The 19,906-nt window shown below is 41.7% G+C and overlaps 1 protein-coding gene across 1 annotated transcript; it reads right to left on the bottom strand.

Moving 5' to 3' along the window:
- Nucleotides 1–822: 822 nt before the first annotated feature.
- On the bottom strand, nt 823–18,005 carry TIFA (TRAF interacting protein with forkhead associated domain). Its single transcript, XM_055435105.2, has 2 exons — nt 17,752–18,005; nt 823–10,803 (listed from the first exon to the last, which is right to left on the bottom strand). The coding sequence occupies exon 2, from the start codon at nt 10,777–10,779 to the stop codon at nt 10,222–10,224; it is 558 nt and encodes a 185-aa protein (XP_055291080.1). The 5' UTR covers nt 10,780–10,803; nt 17,752–18,005; the 3' UTR covers nt 823–10,221.
- Between the last annotated feature and the right edge of the window lie 1,901 nt (nt 18,006–19,906).

Below are 19,906 nucleotides of genomic sequence, written 5' to 3'. Positions count from 1 at the left end.
TACTGCATATCCCAGTATATCAGTGTTCATTCATTCTGAACAAAGGATATGATACATTAAAATAATCTTTCAGAATTTGGACACTTGAAGTTAGTATCAAAAGATATTTAAGAAAATATATATACTTAGGTTTTTCACTTCCTTTTCTGTGCCACTATAAATGAATGTTGAATTTAGTCAATTGATATATTAAATTTCTAGCTGTCATTTTATAAAATTCTATATTTCCAGTGAATGATCTTGAAAGATTTTACATGGAACATATTCTCTGTGCATGGTTTATTAAGAAAGGAAAACCTAAAAAAGGTAATACGGGTATTTCAAAGTAAATAAAATCCTTTCTGATACGAAAGAATCTCATTGATTTCATTAAGCTTTCCTTTGCCTTATAATACAAGGTACTTTTAATAGGATGGAACTAAGTAAATCAGTATATAACTGCATTTTATGATATACAATTAACTTTGTTTGTTCTAAAGTTTATGTATCAATTTAAAAGACCAAGGATATGGGACACTCCCTATTGCTTTGTCTTGATTTTGCTGAGGATTGAGTATGATTTTAGTAAGCAAACTTTTTTCAATTTTCCTTAGTTTTTTTTTTTTCTTGCAATGACAGTGCATGTTTTCAAAAATATAGGAAGGTCCAGAAGATATAAATAGTAACTTAAAGTTCTTGCTGTACTTTAAAAAAAAATCATGTGGCCCTTTCAATATTTGAACAGCTGGGCCATGACATCTACAGTTTTGCCTCCTGTTTTTAATCTCAGATTAATATGACACTTTAAATATGTAAATATATTAGGTAATGCTGTTATTTATGTCTCAACATAATTTAAGTTGTAGCTATGTCATTGGAAATATTTTAAAGATAATCTATATTCACATTGCCTGTGTTATGCTTTTTAAAGTTTGTATACATAAGATGTATATTTTTGGTTTGGCATAAGCTACTATTGTAATTTTTCTTGGCATTTTGTTCATAAAGAATTTTTTGAAGGAATGGTGACTTCTCAAAGATTGTGAATAAACACATTTTTACATTTAAAAATAATAAATTATTTGATCATTACTAGTTTTACACCATAAACATGCAACAGTTTTGACTCCTGACAGAGCTATTTTATTGAAGACAAAAAGGAATGAATTAGTAAAGCAGGATGGAAGTAAACTTGAAAATGTTTGTGTTTGAACTGCTAAGAAAAGGATATCAGGTTTCTTGCTTTATATGTTTATAGAAAACACTAGAAATAACGTTCATTTATTCATCAAATACTGGAGAATTTACTATATCTGGTAGGATGTTAGGGTGAATTTTATTTGATATATAATAGGAAGCCACTAATTTCTATAAGCCAGAGTGTGCAGTGAAGATTTGCATATTTGAAAAATTCCTCTATGGGTGAATGTATGATGCTCCCAGTGGCACGTGGAGTGGCTTGGATTGATAATTGCTGTAGGAATGCACAGTAGATTAATTGCAGAGGTAGACCAACAAGATTTTTTTTCTAGTTTTATTGGGATGTAATTGACACGGAGCACTGTATGAGTTTAAGGTATGCAGCATAATAATTTGACTTACGTACCTCATGAAATTGATCATCACAATGAATTTAATGAACATTTATTGTGTTATACATATAAAATAGGAAAAAGTTATTTTTCTTGTGATGAGAGCTCTTAGGGTTTACTGTTTTAATTTTCATATATAACATACAGCAGCATTTACTTTAATATATTTATCATGTTGTACATTGCATCCCTAGTACTTATTTATCTTATAACTGAAAATTTGTACCTTTTTCTGCCTTCTTCCAACTCGCCCTCACCTTCCCCTCCACTGCTGTTAATCACAAATCTGATCTCTGTTTTTTGTTGTTTTGTATTGTTTTTGAAGTATAATTAGCCTACAACAATTAGTTGTTAGTTCCTATTACAAACCATAATGATTTGGTATTTCTATTATACATTTCAGAATGATTACTACAATAAATCTAGTTATCATCTGTCACCATACAAAGATATTATTACATAGTTATTGACTATTCCCCACACTGTGTATTTAATACCCATTACTCATTTATTTTGCAACTGGAAGTTTCTACCTCATAATCTCTCTTGCCTATTTCTTTACTCCCTTTACCTGCCTCCCCTTTGGGAACCAGTTGTTTATTCTCCATGTCTCTGACAGTTTTTGTTCTGTTTGAGTGTTTGTTTTTTAGATCCCACATATAGTGAAATCTGGTGATGTCCATGTGTAGAGTCTTCTCATGTGTTGTTGGAAGAGGGTGTTTGCTATGACCAGTGTGTTCTCTTGGCAAAACTCTATTAGCCTTAGTCCTACTCTACACATGGACATCACCAGATGGTCAACACCGAAATCAGAGTGATTATATTCTTTGCAGCCAAAGATGGAGAAGCTCTATACAGTCAGCAAAAACAAGACTGGGAGTTAACTGTGGCTCAGATCATGAAGTCCTTATTGCCAAATTCAGACTGAAATTGAAGAAAGTGGAGAAAACCACTAGACCATTCAGGTATGACCTAAATCAAATCCCTTATGATTATACAGTGGAAGTGAGAAATAAATTTAAGGGACTAGATCTGATAGAGTGCCTGATGAACTATGGACGGAGGTTCGTGACATTGTACAGGAGACAGGGATCAAGACCATCCCCATGGAAAAGAAATGCAAAGAAGCAAAATGGCTGTCTGGGGAGGCCTTACAAATAGCTGTGAAAAGAAGAGAAGCGAAAAGCAAAGGAGAAAAGGAAAGATAATAAGCATCTGAATGCAGAGTTCCAAAGAATAGCAAGGAGAGATAAGAAAGCCTTCCTCAATGATCATGCAAAGAAATAGAGAAAAACAACAGAATAGGAAAGACTAGAGATCTGGGCTCGATAAAGGACTGAAATGGTGTGGACCTAACGGAAGCAGAAGATATTAAGAAGAGGTACAAGAATACACAGAAAAACTATACAAAAAAGATCTTCACGACCAAGATAATCACGATGGTGTGGTCACTCACCTAGAGCCAGACATCTTGGAATGTGAGGTCAAGTGGGCCTTAGAAAGCATCACTACGAACAAAGCTAGTGGTAGTGATGGAATTCCAGTTGAGCTATTTCAAATCCTGAAAGATGATGCTGTGAAAGTGCTGCACTCAATATGCCAGCAAATTTGGAAAACTCAGCAGTGGCCACAGGACTGGAAAAGGTCAGTCTTCATTCCAATCCCAAAGAAAGGCAATGCCAAAGAATGCTCAAACTACTGCACAGTTGCACTCATCTCACACGCTAGTAAAGTCATGCTCAAAATTCTCTAAGCCAGGCTTCAGCAATATGTGAACCGTGAACTTTCAGATGTTCAAGCTGGTTTTAGAAAAGGCAGAGGCACCAGAGATCAAATTGCCTACATCTGTTGGATCATCAAAAAAGCAAGAGAGTTCCAGAAAAACATCTATTTCTGCTTTATTGACTATGCCAAAGCCTTTGACTGTGTGGATCACAATAAACTGTGGAAAATTCTGAAAGAGCTGAGAATCCCAGACCACCTGACCTGCCTCTTGAGAAACCTGTATGCAGGTTAGGAAGCAACAGTTAGAACTGTACATGGAACAACAGACTAGTTCCAAATAGGAAAAGGAGTACGTCACCCTGCTTATTTATATTGTCACCCTGCTTATTTAACTTATATGCAGAGTACATCATGAGGAACGCTGGGCTGGAAGAAGCACCAGCTGGAATCAAGATTGCCGGGAGAAATATCAATAACCTCAGATATGCAGATGACACCACCCTTATGGCAGAAAGTGAAGAGGATCTCAAAAGCCTCTTGATGAAAGTGAAAGAGGAGAGTGAAAAAGTTAGCTTGAAGCTCAACATTCAGAAAACGAAGATCATGGCATCTGGTCCCATCACTTCATGGGAAATAGATGGGGAAACAGTGTCAGACCTTATTTTTGGGGGCTCCAAAATCACTGCAGATGCTGACTGCAGCCATGACATTAAAAGACACTTACTCCTTGGAAGGAAAGTTATGACCAACCTAGATAGCATATTCAAAAGCAGAGACATTACTTTGCCAACGAAGGTCCGTCTAGTCAAGGCTATGGTTTTTCCCGTGGTCATGTATGGATGTGAGAGTTGGACTGTGAAGAAAGCTGATCGCCAAAGAATTGATGCTTTTGAACTGTGGTGTTGGAGAAGACTCTTGAGAGTCCCTTGTACTGCAAGGAGATCCAACCAGTCCATTCTAGAGGAGATCAATCCTGGGTGTTCATTTGAAGGGCTGATGCTAAAGCTGAAACTCCAATACTTTGGCCATCTCATGAGAAGAGTTGACTCACTGGAAAAGACTCTGATGCTGGGAAGGATTGGGGGCAGGAGGAGAAGGAGACGACAGAGAATGAGATGGCTGGATGGCATCACCGACTCGATGGACATGAGTTTGAGTGAACTCCGGGAGTTGGTAATGGACAGGGAGGCCTGGCGTGCTGTGATTCATGGGGTCTCAAAGAGTCGGACACGACTGAGCGACTGAACTGAACTGATCGTGAAATCACACTGTATTCGTCCTTTCCTGACTTATTTCACTTAGCGTCATGCCCTCTAGGTCCGTTCATGTTGCAAAAGGCACGACTTTGTCCTTTTTCTGGTTGAGTGGTACACACCATCTTTATCCATTTACTGTTGATGGGCACTTTGGGTGCTTCCCTCTCTGCTATTGTGTAATGCTACAGTGAGCACTGGAGTGCATATATGCATCCTAACTAGTGTTTTCAGACACGTATCCGGAGTAGAACTGCTGAATCATACGGTAGCTCTGTTTTTAAGGTTTTGAGGCATCTCCACACTGTTTTCTGTGGTGGCTGCACCAATTTACATTCCCACCAGCAGTGCACCGGGGTTCCCTCTTCTGCACATCTATACAGCTTGTTATTTCTTGTTTTTTTGATAACAGCCATTCTGACAGACATGAGGTAGTATCTCATTGTGGTTCTGATTTGCACTTTCCAAACAATCAGTGCTGTTGAGCATCTTTTCTGTGGCTGTTGGCCATCTGTGTGTCATCTCTGGAGAAGCATTTCCAGCTCCTCTGCCTCTTAGCTGTAGGGCAATGCAGTCAGCATGGGGCCCTTTTGGCCTTGCTCGCTTTGCTTATCTGCATAGCAACACTCAACCATATAGCCTGACACACATCTTGACAGAAAGCCCTGTGAGCCTCCCTGGAACGTGGCAAGACAGGCAGTCTGGAGGAGCCACACAGGGCCATTTATCATCTGCCTCACTATCTTGCAGAAGGCTGCTGTGAGGCACTTTCTGATCCCTCTCGCTGGTTCCAGTGTGGCATGGGATTTCCACATTCAGGTACAGTATGTAGGCTGCTTGGTTGGCGTTTACAGTTGGCCCCTCAATAACAGCCCTACCCTCCACTTAAGGCATCTGTCATCTGGCCCCCCTGGTTCAGTGTCAGCTAGGGACATCCCTAGGGACCAGAGATGTGGGTCACTGTCCACACTGGTCTTGCTTTTGCTGTCTGTGAGTAATAAGCTGTCTATTTCAGCTCATTGCCTCCCTACTGGCCAAATCTGTAGGAGGATGACAGCCAAACTTAGCAGCTGCAGCTACTCTTGACAATAACTTCTTGGTTTCTGACTTAAAAGTAGTAGGAGGTACAGGTATGGTAAATTAAAGTTCGGTTTTGGAAAGTTAAATTTGAGATATCTATAAAAAACAGAAATGAAGATGTCAAGTAGGTGATGGGGGTATATGTCTGCAGCTTAGAGAATGGGTACAAGTTTAGGAGTCAGTAGTAGGTGAATAGTAATGTAAGTCATTATTCCAGCTGAGATCCTCCTAAGGAAGCCGGCAGAGAAGCCTAACTAAGTGCTGACCTTTAAAAGTCAGGGATAGAGAATGGGTCAGAAGCAGCAGATACGGGAGGAATTTGAGGACCAAACTGGTGTCACCAGAGTCAGAAAAAGGAGTCAATGACATCAAATGTTACCTGGGCACTGAGAGAAAGGGCGGCTGCATCAGGTGGGTCTGGGGACAGGACTATTTGTTGCTTGTGATCATTTTTTTAAATGAAAGGATGGAAACTAAGAAGTATCTTGTAAGAGATGAATAAAGAATGGTCAGTGTCGGCAATTTATTTGAAAAGTTGCTGTCAGGGCAAGAAAAGGGGTAACTGGAGGGTATGTGGAGTTGTGTGAGGGTTCAGATGCTAGAACTTTTAAAATGATATAACCAGGAATTATACCTGCTTTCATTTTTTTTATCCAGTAATTGGAGAAATAAATCTTTTTAGTAGAAGTCCGAATTTTCATTTTACTTAAAGATGTTCTAATCATAATTTTAGAACACAGACATCTAAAAGACTGTATATTAAATATATTAATAGTTTTCTCCCATATTCATTTACTTGGTACCTCTGATTAATTATCTGGCAGTAAAGGAGGTCATGAAAGAGTTCAGTATAAAACACAGATTTCCAGTATCTGACTCTTATATCCTCAGGAAGTATTAAAGCTGAAAATGAAATTAAATTGGAAAAATGATATTAAATTTTTATGTGAGATTTTTAATATTACAAATTAAAGGAGTTATTTCTGACACTCAGAAGTAAGCAGTACTGTCTTTTGTGATAAATCTTTTATATGCAACCGTTCAATAGAAGGACCTGCTTGTGCTCAGTGCTATTCATAATAACATGTACTAGGTATAACAGTGTGGTAAGGTTTCATCATACTTTAGTTCAGTTGATTTTCACAGAAACCCTTTATAGGAGGCACTGTTTTAATCCCTGTTTTTTCAGAAGAGGAAACTGAAGCTCAGAGCTAATGACATATTACACAGGGAATGGTAGCTAAATCCAAGCAGTATGGTTCAGAGCCCACACTCAACACTACACACGCTTCCTTTCTGTAGAAATTAGAACAGAATTGTTTTTTGAGGATTTTTTGAAGTTTGGAGGCTTTTTAACTACTAGACTAAGTCTGTCTTACTTTTAATGACTGAAAGATTGTTTTAAGATATAAAAAATGATATTATTGTAAAAAGGCATTTTGACCTAAGGTGAAGTTCCACTATCGTTTTTTGGCCACACTGTGTGACTGGCGGGAATCTCACTTCCCTAACCAGGGACTGAACTGGTATCCTCAGCAGTGAAAGCAAGGAGTCCTAACCACTGGACAGCCGGGGAATTCCCAAATCATACCTTATCTTCACTATCTAACCTCAGAAGTTTCCTGTTTTAAAACGTTACCACCTTGGGCTTCGGAGAAGGCACTGGCAAGCCACTCCAGTACTCTTGCCTAGAAAATGCCATGGATGGAGGAGCCTGGTAGGTTGCAGTCCGTGGGGTCGCTAAGGGTCGGACACGACTGAGCGACTTCACTTTCACTTTTCACTTTCACACATTGGAGAAGGAAATGGCAACCCACTCCAGTGTTCTTGCCTGGAGAATCCCAGGGACGGGGGAGCCTGGTGGGCTTCCGTCTATGGGGTCACACAGAGTCGGACACGACTGAAGTGACTTAGCAGCAGCAGCACCTTGGGCTTCCCTGGTGGCTCGGTGGTAAAGAAGCCACCTGCCAGTGCAGGAGACCAGGTTTGATCCCTGCTCTGGGAAGATTCCCATATGCCTCAGAGTAACTAAGCCTGTGCACCCAACCACTGAGCCCATGTACCACAACTACTAAAGCCCATGCACCCTAGAGCCCATGCCTCTCAAGTCAATCCACCGCAATGAGAAGCTCGTGCACTGCAGCTGGAGAATAACTGCTGCTTACCTCACCTAGAGAAAAAGACCACACAGCAACAAAGACCAGCACAGCCAGGAATAAAACATTAAAAGAAAAATGTTACTACCTTGATATGGACTTTTGAGAAATGATTCCACTAACAGTATTAAGAAAGGTGTTGTGTTTCCCTGCAAACAGTGGTCTCTCAGTAAGCAGTGCCAAATTGGCTCAGCTCTAGTCTCTCAGTGGCCTTCAACCCACAACAAAATGTTGAAACCAGCAACAGAACTAAAACCACTGCTTTCCTATTTTTTTCACCAGTGTCGCTGCCCTAAATGCATTGCTTAAAAAGATACCACTGGCCAAATAAATATGTTTATATAGGTTGAATAGTAGAAGGATGAGTGATTGGACCTAAGGACAATTTGTATCAACTAGAAGCCCAGGGAATCCCAACCACAGCTTTTCAAGCACTCATCCTCCATCATCACTTAAGATGGAAGATCTAATTGTTTTGGTCAGGGTTCAGAGAGTAAAAGAGTAACCTCACCTGTTATTAACATAACAATTACTATAAGGAATTAAACAGATGTTGGGGAACTGAAAAAGTTAAAAAGGGCCATTACATAGAAAGTGAAAGTCACTCAGTCATGTCTGACTCTTTGAGACCCCGTGGACTACACAGTCCATGGAATTCTCCAGGCCAGAATACTGGAGTGGGTAGCCATTCCCTTCTCCAGGGGATCTTCCCAACCCAGAGATCGAACTCAGATCTCCGGCATTACAGGTGGATTCTTCACCAGCTGAGCCACCAGGGAAGCCCAAATAACATAGAAGCAGCTACCTAAGATATACACACAACATATATAACTATTGTTAACACTAGTTATCTCCTGGTAATAAAATACTAGCTAATTTTTCTACAAGGCATACTAATTAAATACTACACTCATGTTAGAGTGTAAAAGTAATGCCTCCTCAGATCAGTCAATGCTGTAGATAGAGACAGAATCTTCTAGACTGTAGTTATATAATCATATAGCGTATGAGACTTCACCATTGGAAAGTCCCCCTTGTCATAAAGTTGCAGGTTCAAGAAGACACTGCCTGTAACTGGCATCATTTAATACACCCTTCTACTTAAAGAGCCCAAGAAAAAAATCAGTTCCTGGGACAAATGAGTCCTTGAGAACTGAAAATGTTTCACAACTTAGCTGCAGTACATAGTATCAGACACCAATATTTTTGTTTGCCCTCACCCCCAAACCATGTCATACCTTATCTAGACTGTCTAACCTCAGACCCCAAACCACTGTGGCTCTTTGTTGAGAAAATGCTTTCCCTTTCCACATGATCACTGATTGGAGCAGCTGTGACTTAACGTGGCCTGAGGAGAGTTGATCGGTAGAATGGGCACGTGGCCGAAGCTGACCCTTTTTCTTTGGACTGGAATTGAGAGTAAGGCTCTCTTCAGGTGGCTGATCAGTAACGTATAAAATCTGGGAGCTACTGTTGGCCACATGCTGCCACGTGGAGGTAGGAACAAAGGGAGAATGGAGCCAGCATGCCTGAGGGACACAGCAGGAAGCATCTGAATTCGCAACCTCTGCCGGTGGCCTCCTGCATGCCTCCCTTACAGAAGTCAACAAGCAGTTCTTTCCTCAGAAAGTTCCAAAGAAAATGGTTAGAGAATTAGACTTTGACTTTATTAGGTACACATAGCTGTTGTTAAAATTTTGAATTCATGGAGTTAAAAACCCTGTAGTACATTGAAAAACTATTTAAAATTTGGTACACAAAATAATAATTCTAAACAGTGGTTCATTGAAACATTTAAAGTATCAGTTTCAGATACTGAATAGAGAAAAGGAGAACTGTATTCTTGGGAATAAACACTATAATTCTATAGATTAAAAACACAGAAAATCAAGGTATTGTTGCTGAAATAAGTAAGTCTTCCCATATTAGAACCTCAGTGGCACACACACTGAAACACACGCCCTGTTCTAATACTCTGGTACTATAAATACCAACAGGCTACAACACAATAAATTGCTTGTAGCCTTGACCTTAAAAACAAATGGCTGCTGTGAGATAATATGACCAAACCAAGAGATGATAATATACAAATCAAAATGAAACAATACAAAACATAGGAACAAAATCAGGCATAAAAAGAAAAGAACATAACCTTACTTTGAGAACACTGTTCCTTCATCACGAAGAATACGTTTCATACATTCATGCTGACATATATACACTTAAGAGAAATTCTTCATCCATCCAACAATGCAACGGGTGACTCAATCAATTACCAACACAATCTGCAGACTTCAAACAATAATACCAGATCTCAAACTTGACAAGCTTTAACAAATGACAGTAAAATACTATACTAAGAAACTTCGTCAGTGGAATGCCTAGAAAACGAGCACAGAGTTCTTCGTCCTTCATGATTCTCTTAGCTTCCAGCATTTACCATTCATTGTCACCCATTTCTATGGGAGAATTGTTGTGATTGGAACAGGATGAATAGCTGCCACACTCAGGTATGGGCTTCTGTGGAAGCCAGTCGTTTTCTTGCAGGAGTGGTCTTGTCGACAAAAAAAACTGAATCTCAAAAAACTCTAATGACTCTCCATCTTCCTTCTCTACCAGGAACTGATAGTCGCCAAACCTAATCATGCATTTGTCTGGCAGATCCATTTTATTTAGGTAGCCCAGCTCCTTGTTGTCCACAATCAGATTGGTCTTCTTACTCATATTTTTAATTTCAAAAGAGACAACTGAACTATCAAACTTTTTAAACAGCTGTAGATAAAACTGAACTCGAGAAACCTGTTTGTCCTGAAAGGTATAATGACAGGTGTTAGAATTTCGGCCAAATTTCACCACTTCGCTGGTGGGGAGTTTCTCTCTGTTAAAAAACCTTATTGATTGGAATATTCCACTTCGCTGGTGGCCAGGATGGTAAAGAGTCATCTGGAGACAAGTTACTGTCTCTTCTGTGTCTGCATCCTCAAAATTGGACATGATGAGCACCGGAATCTGACCTGCCTGCAACAATTAAATCAGCACATTAGTTCACCCCAGAGATCAGATTCTGAGATCTTTAATTCCAATATTTCGATGAAAAGCTTTCCAATAGGTAACTGATTTAGACTTTAAGAAAACAATATATAGGCAGGATGCTTTCATTTAACTAGCAGATATGTGAAATCTTATACCAAGCCCCACATGAACTGGTGCATTATATTCTCTTCTCTTTCATTTCCAATTTGACAGTAAGACCATAATCTGGACAATAACAAGGAATGATTACTGATAAAATGATTTAGTGTGGGGAAGCATGTAGAAACTTCAGTTCCTTTCTCATTTAAATAGCATGACTGGGGCCCAGACCAAATAGAACAGCTGTACTTTAAGAAAGAAAATCAGGAATAAAGAATCTCTTTGGAGGTTGAAGGTGGAAGGAAGGTTCAAGGGGGAGGGGAAATAAGTATAACTACGGCTGATTCATGATGATGTAGGGCAGAAGCCAGCACAACATGGTAAAGCAATTATCCTCCAATGAAAAATGAATTTTTTTAAAAAAAAGAATCCCTTTGCTTTAAATCCTCAGAGGCTACACATATAAAGAAAACCTACAGTTTACTAGCTAAATTAAAATTTAATGTGTTATGTATTTTGGATGGAACATTATGAATAACTCATACTCAGAGAAAGGCTTCTGTGATTTTTACTCTGCATTATCCTGACTAAAGTAATGTAAACGTCAGAAACATCTGTCCTTTATATCCTGATTTAGATTTCCAGTAGGGAAAGGGTTAAAAATCGTACGTGCTTTAAAAGCTTATTCTATAATTTTTAAATTTAGACATTACTCACTTTTTACTTTAAAAAATAATCAATTTCCACAAGGTAGTTCTAAATATCATAGTCTGTACTCATACTGGAGTTATTTGTTTTTGTCAATGGTTCCTAATGACTGGACAGACAAACTCTCATTTAGCCCAAGCAGCACAATCTAACTGTTCTTAACCACATCCCTCTAGAGTGCATGGCCCTGTGGTGACCTTTGCTCCACTTCACTACATGTACCTTTAATAGTCAGTGGAATAATTTAAGCAGCAAAACAAAGCAGTTAGTTACTAAAATCTGTGAGAGGTTTGACACAAAACTGCCACTTTAAAACTAATTCTCTTTAAAAGAATTACATGCACATGATTTAAAAATTCAAACACTTTAGGATCTTTTTAAGTATCTTCCCTCTGACCTAATCACTTTTTTTGCTCTTTCAGAGCCAACCATTGTAAAAGTTGCTTTTATCCTTACAGAATTCTTTACACAACAAGCTAAACTTTGTGTTCAAAGACATACACATTTCTACAAAGAAACAATTTTCTTACACAAATAGGAACATACTGTATTTAGTTCTAGACCTTGCATTTTTCAGTTAATAATGCAAGTGGGTGATTTTTTTTCCATTTATCTACACATGTAAATATACCTCAATCTTAAACAGCTGCATAGAATTCCTCTAAACTAGTGGGGCGGTAAATTACACCAGTGGATGGGATGATACTGAGTGCTCCCTGCATTCCTTAAATACTATACAGTATTTACAGCGGGGTTTGGGGAGCAACAGCTTTAAGGTAATCTGCAGTTTTACTGGTTTTTGTCTGTCATCTATATTAGATATTGCTATCAAAACTATGCTTGCTAAACAGGAAAGAAACAGAATGTTTTCTTTCCATGCTGTTTGCTTTTGAAGTACAATTTTCTGTTTTGCATAGTTGTATTGCTAAAAATCAAACTCATTTTATTGAATTACTCAACAAATGATATAGTGAAGCAAAATTTTTATTGATTTAGAAATATATTTTTAATTTGCTTTCATAATAGGTTCTTTCTTGACATTATTATATTATACTGCCTTAGCCAGTCTGACCGGAGAAGGCAATGGCAAGCCACTCCAGTACTCTTGCCTGGAAAATCCCATGGATGGAGGAGCCTGGTAGGCTGCAGTCTGTGGGGTCGCTAAGAGTCGGATGCGACTGAGCAACTTCACTTTCACTTTTCACTTTCACACATTGGAGAAGGAAATGGCAACCCACTCCAGTGTTCTTGCCTGGAGAATCCCAGGGACAGGGGAGCCTGGTGGGCTTCCGTCTATGGGGTCACACAGAGTCGGACACGACTGAAGTGATTTAGCAGCAGCAGCAGCCAGTCTGACAACAAATGCCCAGCTATAAGCAGAAAAAGAAAAGAATGCTCAAAATCTTGGGGCAAGGGTGGTAAAAATTGCTATGAAACCAAAGGCAGCAAGAATTAACACACTGTGGGTAGAACTGGTTAATCACCATGATTTGAAAATACTTTAATTACAATAACAAAGTCATTATTCAAGAAGCAGACAGCTTAAAGGAGAATAATTATAACAAGTCATGAGATGATGCAATAGTGGCTGACAAGAAAAGAATTCGCTGTTAAAAAAGTAAAAAGCCTAAAAAGAGCAAGAATCTATCATCATGATCTCTGCCTTGTCTGGGCTACACTGCCATCACTCAAATTCATTCTTGGGCTTTGCACAGTAACAGTTCCAAAAGGAGACCTGGATTTTAAAACACAGTATATTCTGGATATTGTCTTCTGGTAACACCCAACTTTTGTTCTTCTGATCTTTATATAACCTATTAGCTTAGAATTCAGTCTTTTGAGCAAATCCACCATCAAGAAAATTTTGCCCTATACAGGCTCTTAATGCCTAGTACCCAGGGCAGATATGTTATTCACTGCAAAGAAAAAATCTGGCATTCTGCTTTATAAATCAGGTGAATCAATTCTCAGCTTTTGATGAACTTCTGGTTTCACAACTGTGACCCTCCAGCACACACTGAGGTAGATTGTGTTACCATCTGCTGCCCCTCACTACCAGACCTTTCCCTACTAGTTCTGCCCCTTTGGAAAAATGATACTTCCCACTCCAGTGTCAACCATATTAAAGAAATGTGAATGGAAGTAACATGGAAGCTTATTTTCAAGGGTAGGTTTTAAAAACCACTGTGTAGATAGGCCTGTCTCTCCACCTTCTAAATGCCACATCAGTGCCACGGAAAGAGCAGCTAAGCATCGGGTCTCAAGAGCAAGGGCCAAAGACAGAACCATAGAGACTCATAATATGAGCAGGAGTCAACCCTCCTAAGCAGTAACTGAGCCAAGATGTTCCCTAACACCTTTCTTATGAATGTATGAAATGATTACAGAGCCCGACAGTAACAAGACTGCTACTTACTGTATGCCTTTCATATGCCAGGCACAGTGCTAGCTCTTTATACATCATATCAGTTCAATTCAGTTCAGTCGCTCAGTCCTGTCCGACTCTTTGCAACCCCATGAACCGCAGCACGCCAGCACTCCCTGTTCATCACCAATTCCCAGAGTCCACCCAAACCCATGTCCATTGAGTCGGTCATGCCATCCAACCATCTCATCCTCTGTCGCCCCCTTCTCTTCCTGCCCTCAATCCCTCCCAGCATCAGGGTCTTTTCAAATGAGTCGGCTCTTTGCATCAAGTGGCCAAAGTATTGGAGTTTCAGCTTTAGCATCAGTCCTTCCAATGAACACCCAGGATTGATCTCCTTTAGAATGGACTGGTTGGATCTCCTTGCAGTCCAAGGGACTCTCAAGAGTCTTCTCCAGCACCACAGTTCAAAAGCATCAATTCTTCGGCCATCAGCTTTCTTCACAGTCCAACTCTCACATCCATACATGACCATTGGAAAAAACATAGCCTTGACTAGATGGACCTTTGTTGACAAAGTGATGTCTCTGCTTTTTAATATGCTATCTAGGCTGGTCATAACTTTCCTTCCAAGGAGTAAGCATCTTTTAATTTCATGGGTGCAATCAACATCCGCAGTGATTTTGGAGCCCCCAAAAATAAAGTCTAACACTGTTTCCACTGTTTCCCCATCTATTTCCCATGAAGTGATGGGACCAGATGCCATGATCTTCGTTTTCTGAATGTTGAGCTTTAAGCTAACTTTTTCACTCTCCTCTTTCACTTTCATCAAGAGACTTTTTAGTTCCTCTTCACTTTCTGCTATAAGGATGGTGTCATCTGCATATCTGAGGTTATTGATATCTCTCCCAGCAATCTTGATTCCAGCCTGTGCTTCTTCCAGCCCAGCGTTCCTCATGATGTACTCTGCATATAAGTTAAATAAGCAGGGTGACAATATACAGCCTTGATGAACTCCTTTTCCTATTTGGAACCAGTCTGTTGTTCCATGTCCAGTTCTAACTGTTGCTTCCTGACCTGCATATAGGTTTCTCAAGAGGCAGGTCAGGTGGTCTGGTATTTCCATCTCTTTCAGAATTCTCCACAGTTTATTGTGATCCACATAGGTAAGGCTTTGGCATAGTCAGTAAAGCAGAAATAGATGTTTTTCTGGAACTCTCTTGCTTTTTCCATGATCCAGCGGATGTTGGCAATTGGATCTCTGGTACCTCTGCCTTTTCTAAAAACAGCTTGAACATCTGGAAGTTCATGGTTCACGTATTACTGAAGCCTGGCTTAGAGAATTTTGAGCATGACTTTACTAGCATGTGAGATGAGCGCAAGTGTGCAGTAGTTTGAGCATTCTTTGGCATTGCCTTTCTTTGGGATTGGAATGAAAACTGACCTTTTCCAGTCCTGTGGCCACTGCTGATATGCTGTCTAGGTTGGTCATATCTTTTCTTTCCAGGAGTAAGCGTCTTTTAATTTCATGGCTCCAGTCACCATCTGCAGTGATTTTGGAGCCCAGAAAAATAAAGTCAGTCACTGTTTCCACTGTTTCCCCATCTATTTGCCATGAAGTGATGGGACCAGATGCCATGATCTTAGTTTTCTGAATGTTGAGCTTTAAGCCAACTTTTTCACTCTCCTCTTTCACTGTCAAGAGGCCCTTTAGTTCTTCATCACTTTCTGCCATAAGGGTGTGTCATCTCCATATCTGAGGTTATTGATACTATCTGCTTTTCAAAATAACCCATCAAAATCACCACATCACAGATGAGGGAGCTAAGTCTCAGAGGGTTTAGCTAGGTAGCCCAGGTCACAAAGCCCTGCCAAAAGCAGAATTCAAACACAGCAGAAATGCACACTCTCTTGCCCACTACAAACATCACTATTCCCTGTTACCAGTTACTTCACAAACTATAGCAGCCAATCAACAGGGAAGAGGGCCACGGGGTGAGTGTGCCAGAACTAGCAAGACACCAGGAATCTAGTGTTGAGAAGAAAAATACACTGTTACTGCCTCCTCTTAGGAGAAGAGGCTGTGAAGCACCAGATTACAGCGACTATCAGTTAACCTTAAGCTTGACATATGTATGTTGGCATGTCTCTAGTAATTATGGTGGCTGGTTAGGGAGCTCCAAAGTTTGTGAACCATGGTCTCAGACTTCAGGGAACTTAGAAACTAAGCTATTCATTAATTTCCAGAGCTGCAAGTTCCCTCTACAAAGTGACCTGAATCTCTGACATTTCAGAGTGGTCAGGAGAAAAACAAAGACAGAAACTAACAAAAAATAAAAATGATAAAATTGTTGGCTCTTTTATTTAAATAATCACTAGTGTGCAGGTGCTCAAAAGTAGCTTCTTCAAATCTGTTTGGCCTAAGTTATCAAAGAAACCTAAGAACAAAGAGCTTACAGTGAGAGAGCTTCTAGACAGGGAGCCTGGGATACGGGTGGAAAGGAGGTGTTCCACTGCACACACTGTACCTGTGGGATTTTATACCATGTGCATCTAATACCTATTCAAACATATAACAAGTATTTTCTTTACAAAGTCAGAAAGCTAGTCATTCAGTCGTGTCTGACTGTTTGTGACCTCATGGACTGTAGCTTTCCAGGCTCCTCTGTCCGTGGAATTCTCCAGGCAAGAATGCTGGAGTGGGTTGCCATGCCCTTCTCCAGGGGATCTTGCCCACCCAGGGATCAAACCTGGGTCTCCCGCATTGCAGGCAGATTCTTCACCATCTGAGCCAACTGGGAGGTCACAGATCACCCGATTTTTATGGAACTAAATGGAGTTGGAGATTATCATCAAAGCTGGTAAACCATGTTCTCTGACATCAAAAAGCTGTAAAACACTGGAATGATGTGTGGCATACAGTAATATTTGTGTTAACAAATCAGCACAATAACTTTGCTGACACTGAGCTAACAGAAAAGAAAGAGAAAACTTGGAAGCACAGCAAAAAACAGCTATCCTGACCCTCCTCACCAGGTCAGCACCCAGCAGTGTGGCTCTGAAGACAAACGGAACGTTCAGCAGAATCAATACTTAGTTAAGCAACAGATCTTGCTAAAGGAGTCGTAAAAACCAAAATCAGCAGGAGGAAAGCCTTAGTAAAAGCTCAGTTTCCGCCCCCCCACACAAAAAAGGTGTCTTTCTCCCACTCTGCCTGACTGGCTTGTTTCCAGCCAAAATTGCTGCGTCGGATTCTCCGTGGCAGCGGACTTCCGCTGCGAGGCTCAGTGTGTACTCAAGCGCCAAAAAATTTGGGAAATTCCTTTCAATCTGAAAGCTGGAGAAAGTCCCAGAAAACCACGGATTACGTTATTTTCATAACCAAGCAGGCTGAAGCAAGGCAGAGGTACACACGCAATCGCGCGGCGAGCGATTCATAAATGGAATTATCTTCTGTTTACTGAAGGGGGGAGACCTCGCAAAGCATAGAAAAGTAAAAGGAACATTTATCCCAATATTTCCTGTCAGTACTCCTCCGCTCCATTTATAAATATTCCTCTATTTTGTAAAGCTAAGATCACGCCGTGAATAATCGCCCCAGCGTCTGCCCGCAGCGGAGCCAGCGGGAGGAGCAGGCGATGACCTTCCCTGCAACGCTCGGGAAGACTCCCGGACAGAGCCGCCCTCCAGGCGGCAAACAGAGCCGACGCAGCCCCGCTCCGCCCCGGCCGCGGCCCCCCAGACCGCCGCCTGGCGGGTACCTTGGGGCCTGAGGTCCGTGAGCTTCCCTTCGCCTCCTCGGCGCGGCGCGGGGCAGGTGCGCGCGAGCCCGCGGGAGCCCGGGATGGCGGGACGCCCGCCGCCGGCAGCCCGGCTCGCTCACCGCGCGCACCCGGGGGGCGCCCGCCGCTGCGCCGCACCGCCCGCGCGGGGCTCGGCACCGAGCGGGGAGGGACGCAGACGCAGCCCCGGACACACGGCTGCAGGCCCGCCGGCGCGCGCCGAGACTCCTCCCCCGAGCCCTTAAGTAGACTGAAAGCGCCGGGGTTCCCGGACTCCGCCCGGCCCGCCCCGCTCAGCTCCCGCGCCTCCTGCGCGTCCCCAGCCGCCTTTTCAGACCAAAGGCCCAGCCCCCAGGTCGGGGGTGACGCGCGGTAAACCCGGCCCGGGCCCCGCTTGCCAAACAAGGGCCCCTCCGCAGAGGATGTGAATTTTGCAAAGGGGACGCGATCACCACAACAGTAAGAGCGACTTTCTCCGACACCCCACCGCCACACACACAAACACACACTGCCAACACACACACACACTCACACACACACACACTGCCAACACACACACACACACACACACACAGCCAAGGGTGGGGAGAGGAGAAGAGCTGAATTAATCCACCTAGCAAGCCAGATGCAGGGCCCGCATTATTCTTTTCTAATCTTCACAGTCGGGAGAGTAGGTCCATCTTACAGATGAGTAAACGGAGGCCCAGAAAGTGGTGAGGTTTCGTGGGTGGCGGGGAGCGGCAGGATTTAAACTTGCTGCAGAGCTCCTAAGCCACCTCTTGCTACCCCATGGGGCCCTCACCTTACACCCGAGCACCCAGGGGCTTCCTCTCCCCGCCATCCGCCTGAAGGGACTCCTCACTCAACACCCAGGGTCCCGGGTTCCCAAAGTAAGGGCTGATCCTCGGTGCAACAGGAAACACAACCTCCCAAGAGGCTTTTATAACTTAGGGTGAACAAGGTGATACTGTTTTCCTGCCTCAAGGAGAAGATTTGCGATGAACTAAAGCTGGAGAGAGCCTAAAGGCAACAGGTGTCTAGAGGGAGACAGGAGACTGTGAGGAGAGAAAGGACCCAGAACAGCGGCAGGAGGGCAGAGCTTGCAGCGACCGAGGTCGTACTGGCCTGTTTACTTCAGGGCTGGGGAAACCGCCCACCGATTCTGGTAAATGTCCGGTGAAAGCCTTTCATTTGTCTGGGTTCCACCCTTGACTCCGTGAGTGCTTGTTTATGGGTCCATTTCCCTAGCAATAAAACAACGGTGATGCTTGCTCTTGCTTCCCCACGTGATAAAGAGGTTCTGAGGAGGGGTTAGGTACTGAGCTCTCAGAGTTACATATAATCAAGAACCATAAGGCTGAGGAAGCATGAGTGCATCTGTAAGTGAAGCGGATTCCTGTAAGGCTGCATTTTGTTCGTTAATCATCAACACTTGCCTTTTCTGCCCTGAGAGACAGTCAGTACCTTTTAACATTAGAGCAGGTGGAAGCTAAGACATGCAATTTGACTTCACCAATAAAGTCACACTATAAACTTATGTTATCTGAATTGCAGTGTCTGATCTCTAACCTTTAAAATGAAATAAAATATGAAAATGCTTTATAAACTACAAAGGATTATTTAACTCAGTGCTACTGATGAACTAATAGACAAAATTAAGCAAATGATAAAATTTATGATGCTGAACATCATTCCATGTTTCTCTGTCCTTTAAGATGACTTATTTGATTTGCTAAATTACCCAAAATGAAATTTGATTAAGCCTTTAATTCCAGGTCAGACTCTAAGCTCAGTAATCGTTTTCTCCCTCTGATAACTGGTTAAAAACAATGGGACTTAAACCAAAAATGGCTTGTGTGAGTTGAGAAACAGCCAAAAGTGCACAATTGAAAAGTTTTTGTTCCTTAAAGGTTTGAAGAGACGGTTGGTACTGGCTACAATCTCCTGATTTCAAACTATACCACAAAGCTGTAGTAATCAAAACAGTATGGTACTGGACTTCCCTAGTGGTCCAGTGGTTAAGAATCCTCCTGCCAAGGCAGGAGACATGGATTCAGTCCCTGGTCTGGGAAGATTCCACATGCTGTGGGGCAAATAAGCCCGTGGGCCACAACTCCTGAAGCCTGTGTGCCTA

Source organism: Moschus berezovskii, chromosome 5 (assembly GCF_049115385.1).
Source record: "Moschus berezovskii isolate FMDL1 chromosome 5, NW_MosBer_1.0, whole genome shotgun sequence".
In the NCBI taxonomy this organism is placed as follows: Eukaryota; Metazoa; Chordata; class Mammalia; order Artiodactyla; family Moschidae; genus Moschus; species Moschus berezovskii.
Note: the sequence above shows the minus strand (reverse complement) of the source record. Positions and strands in the feature narration are given on the sequence as shown.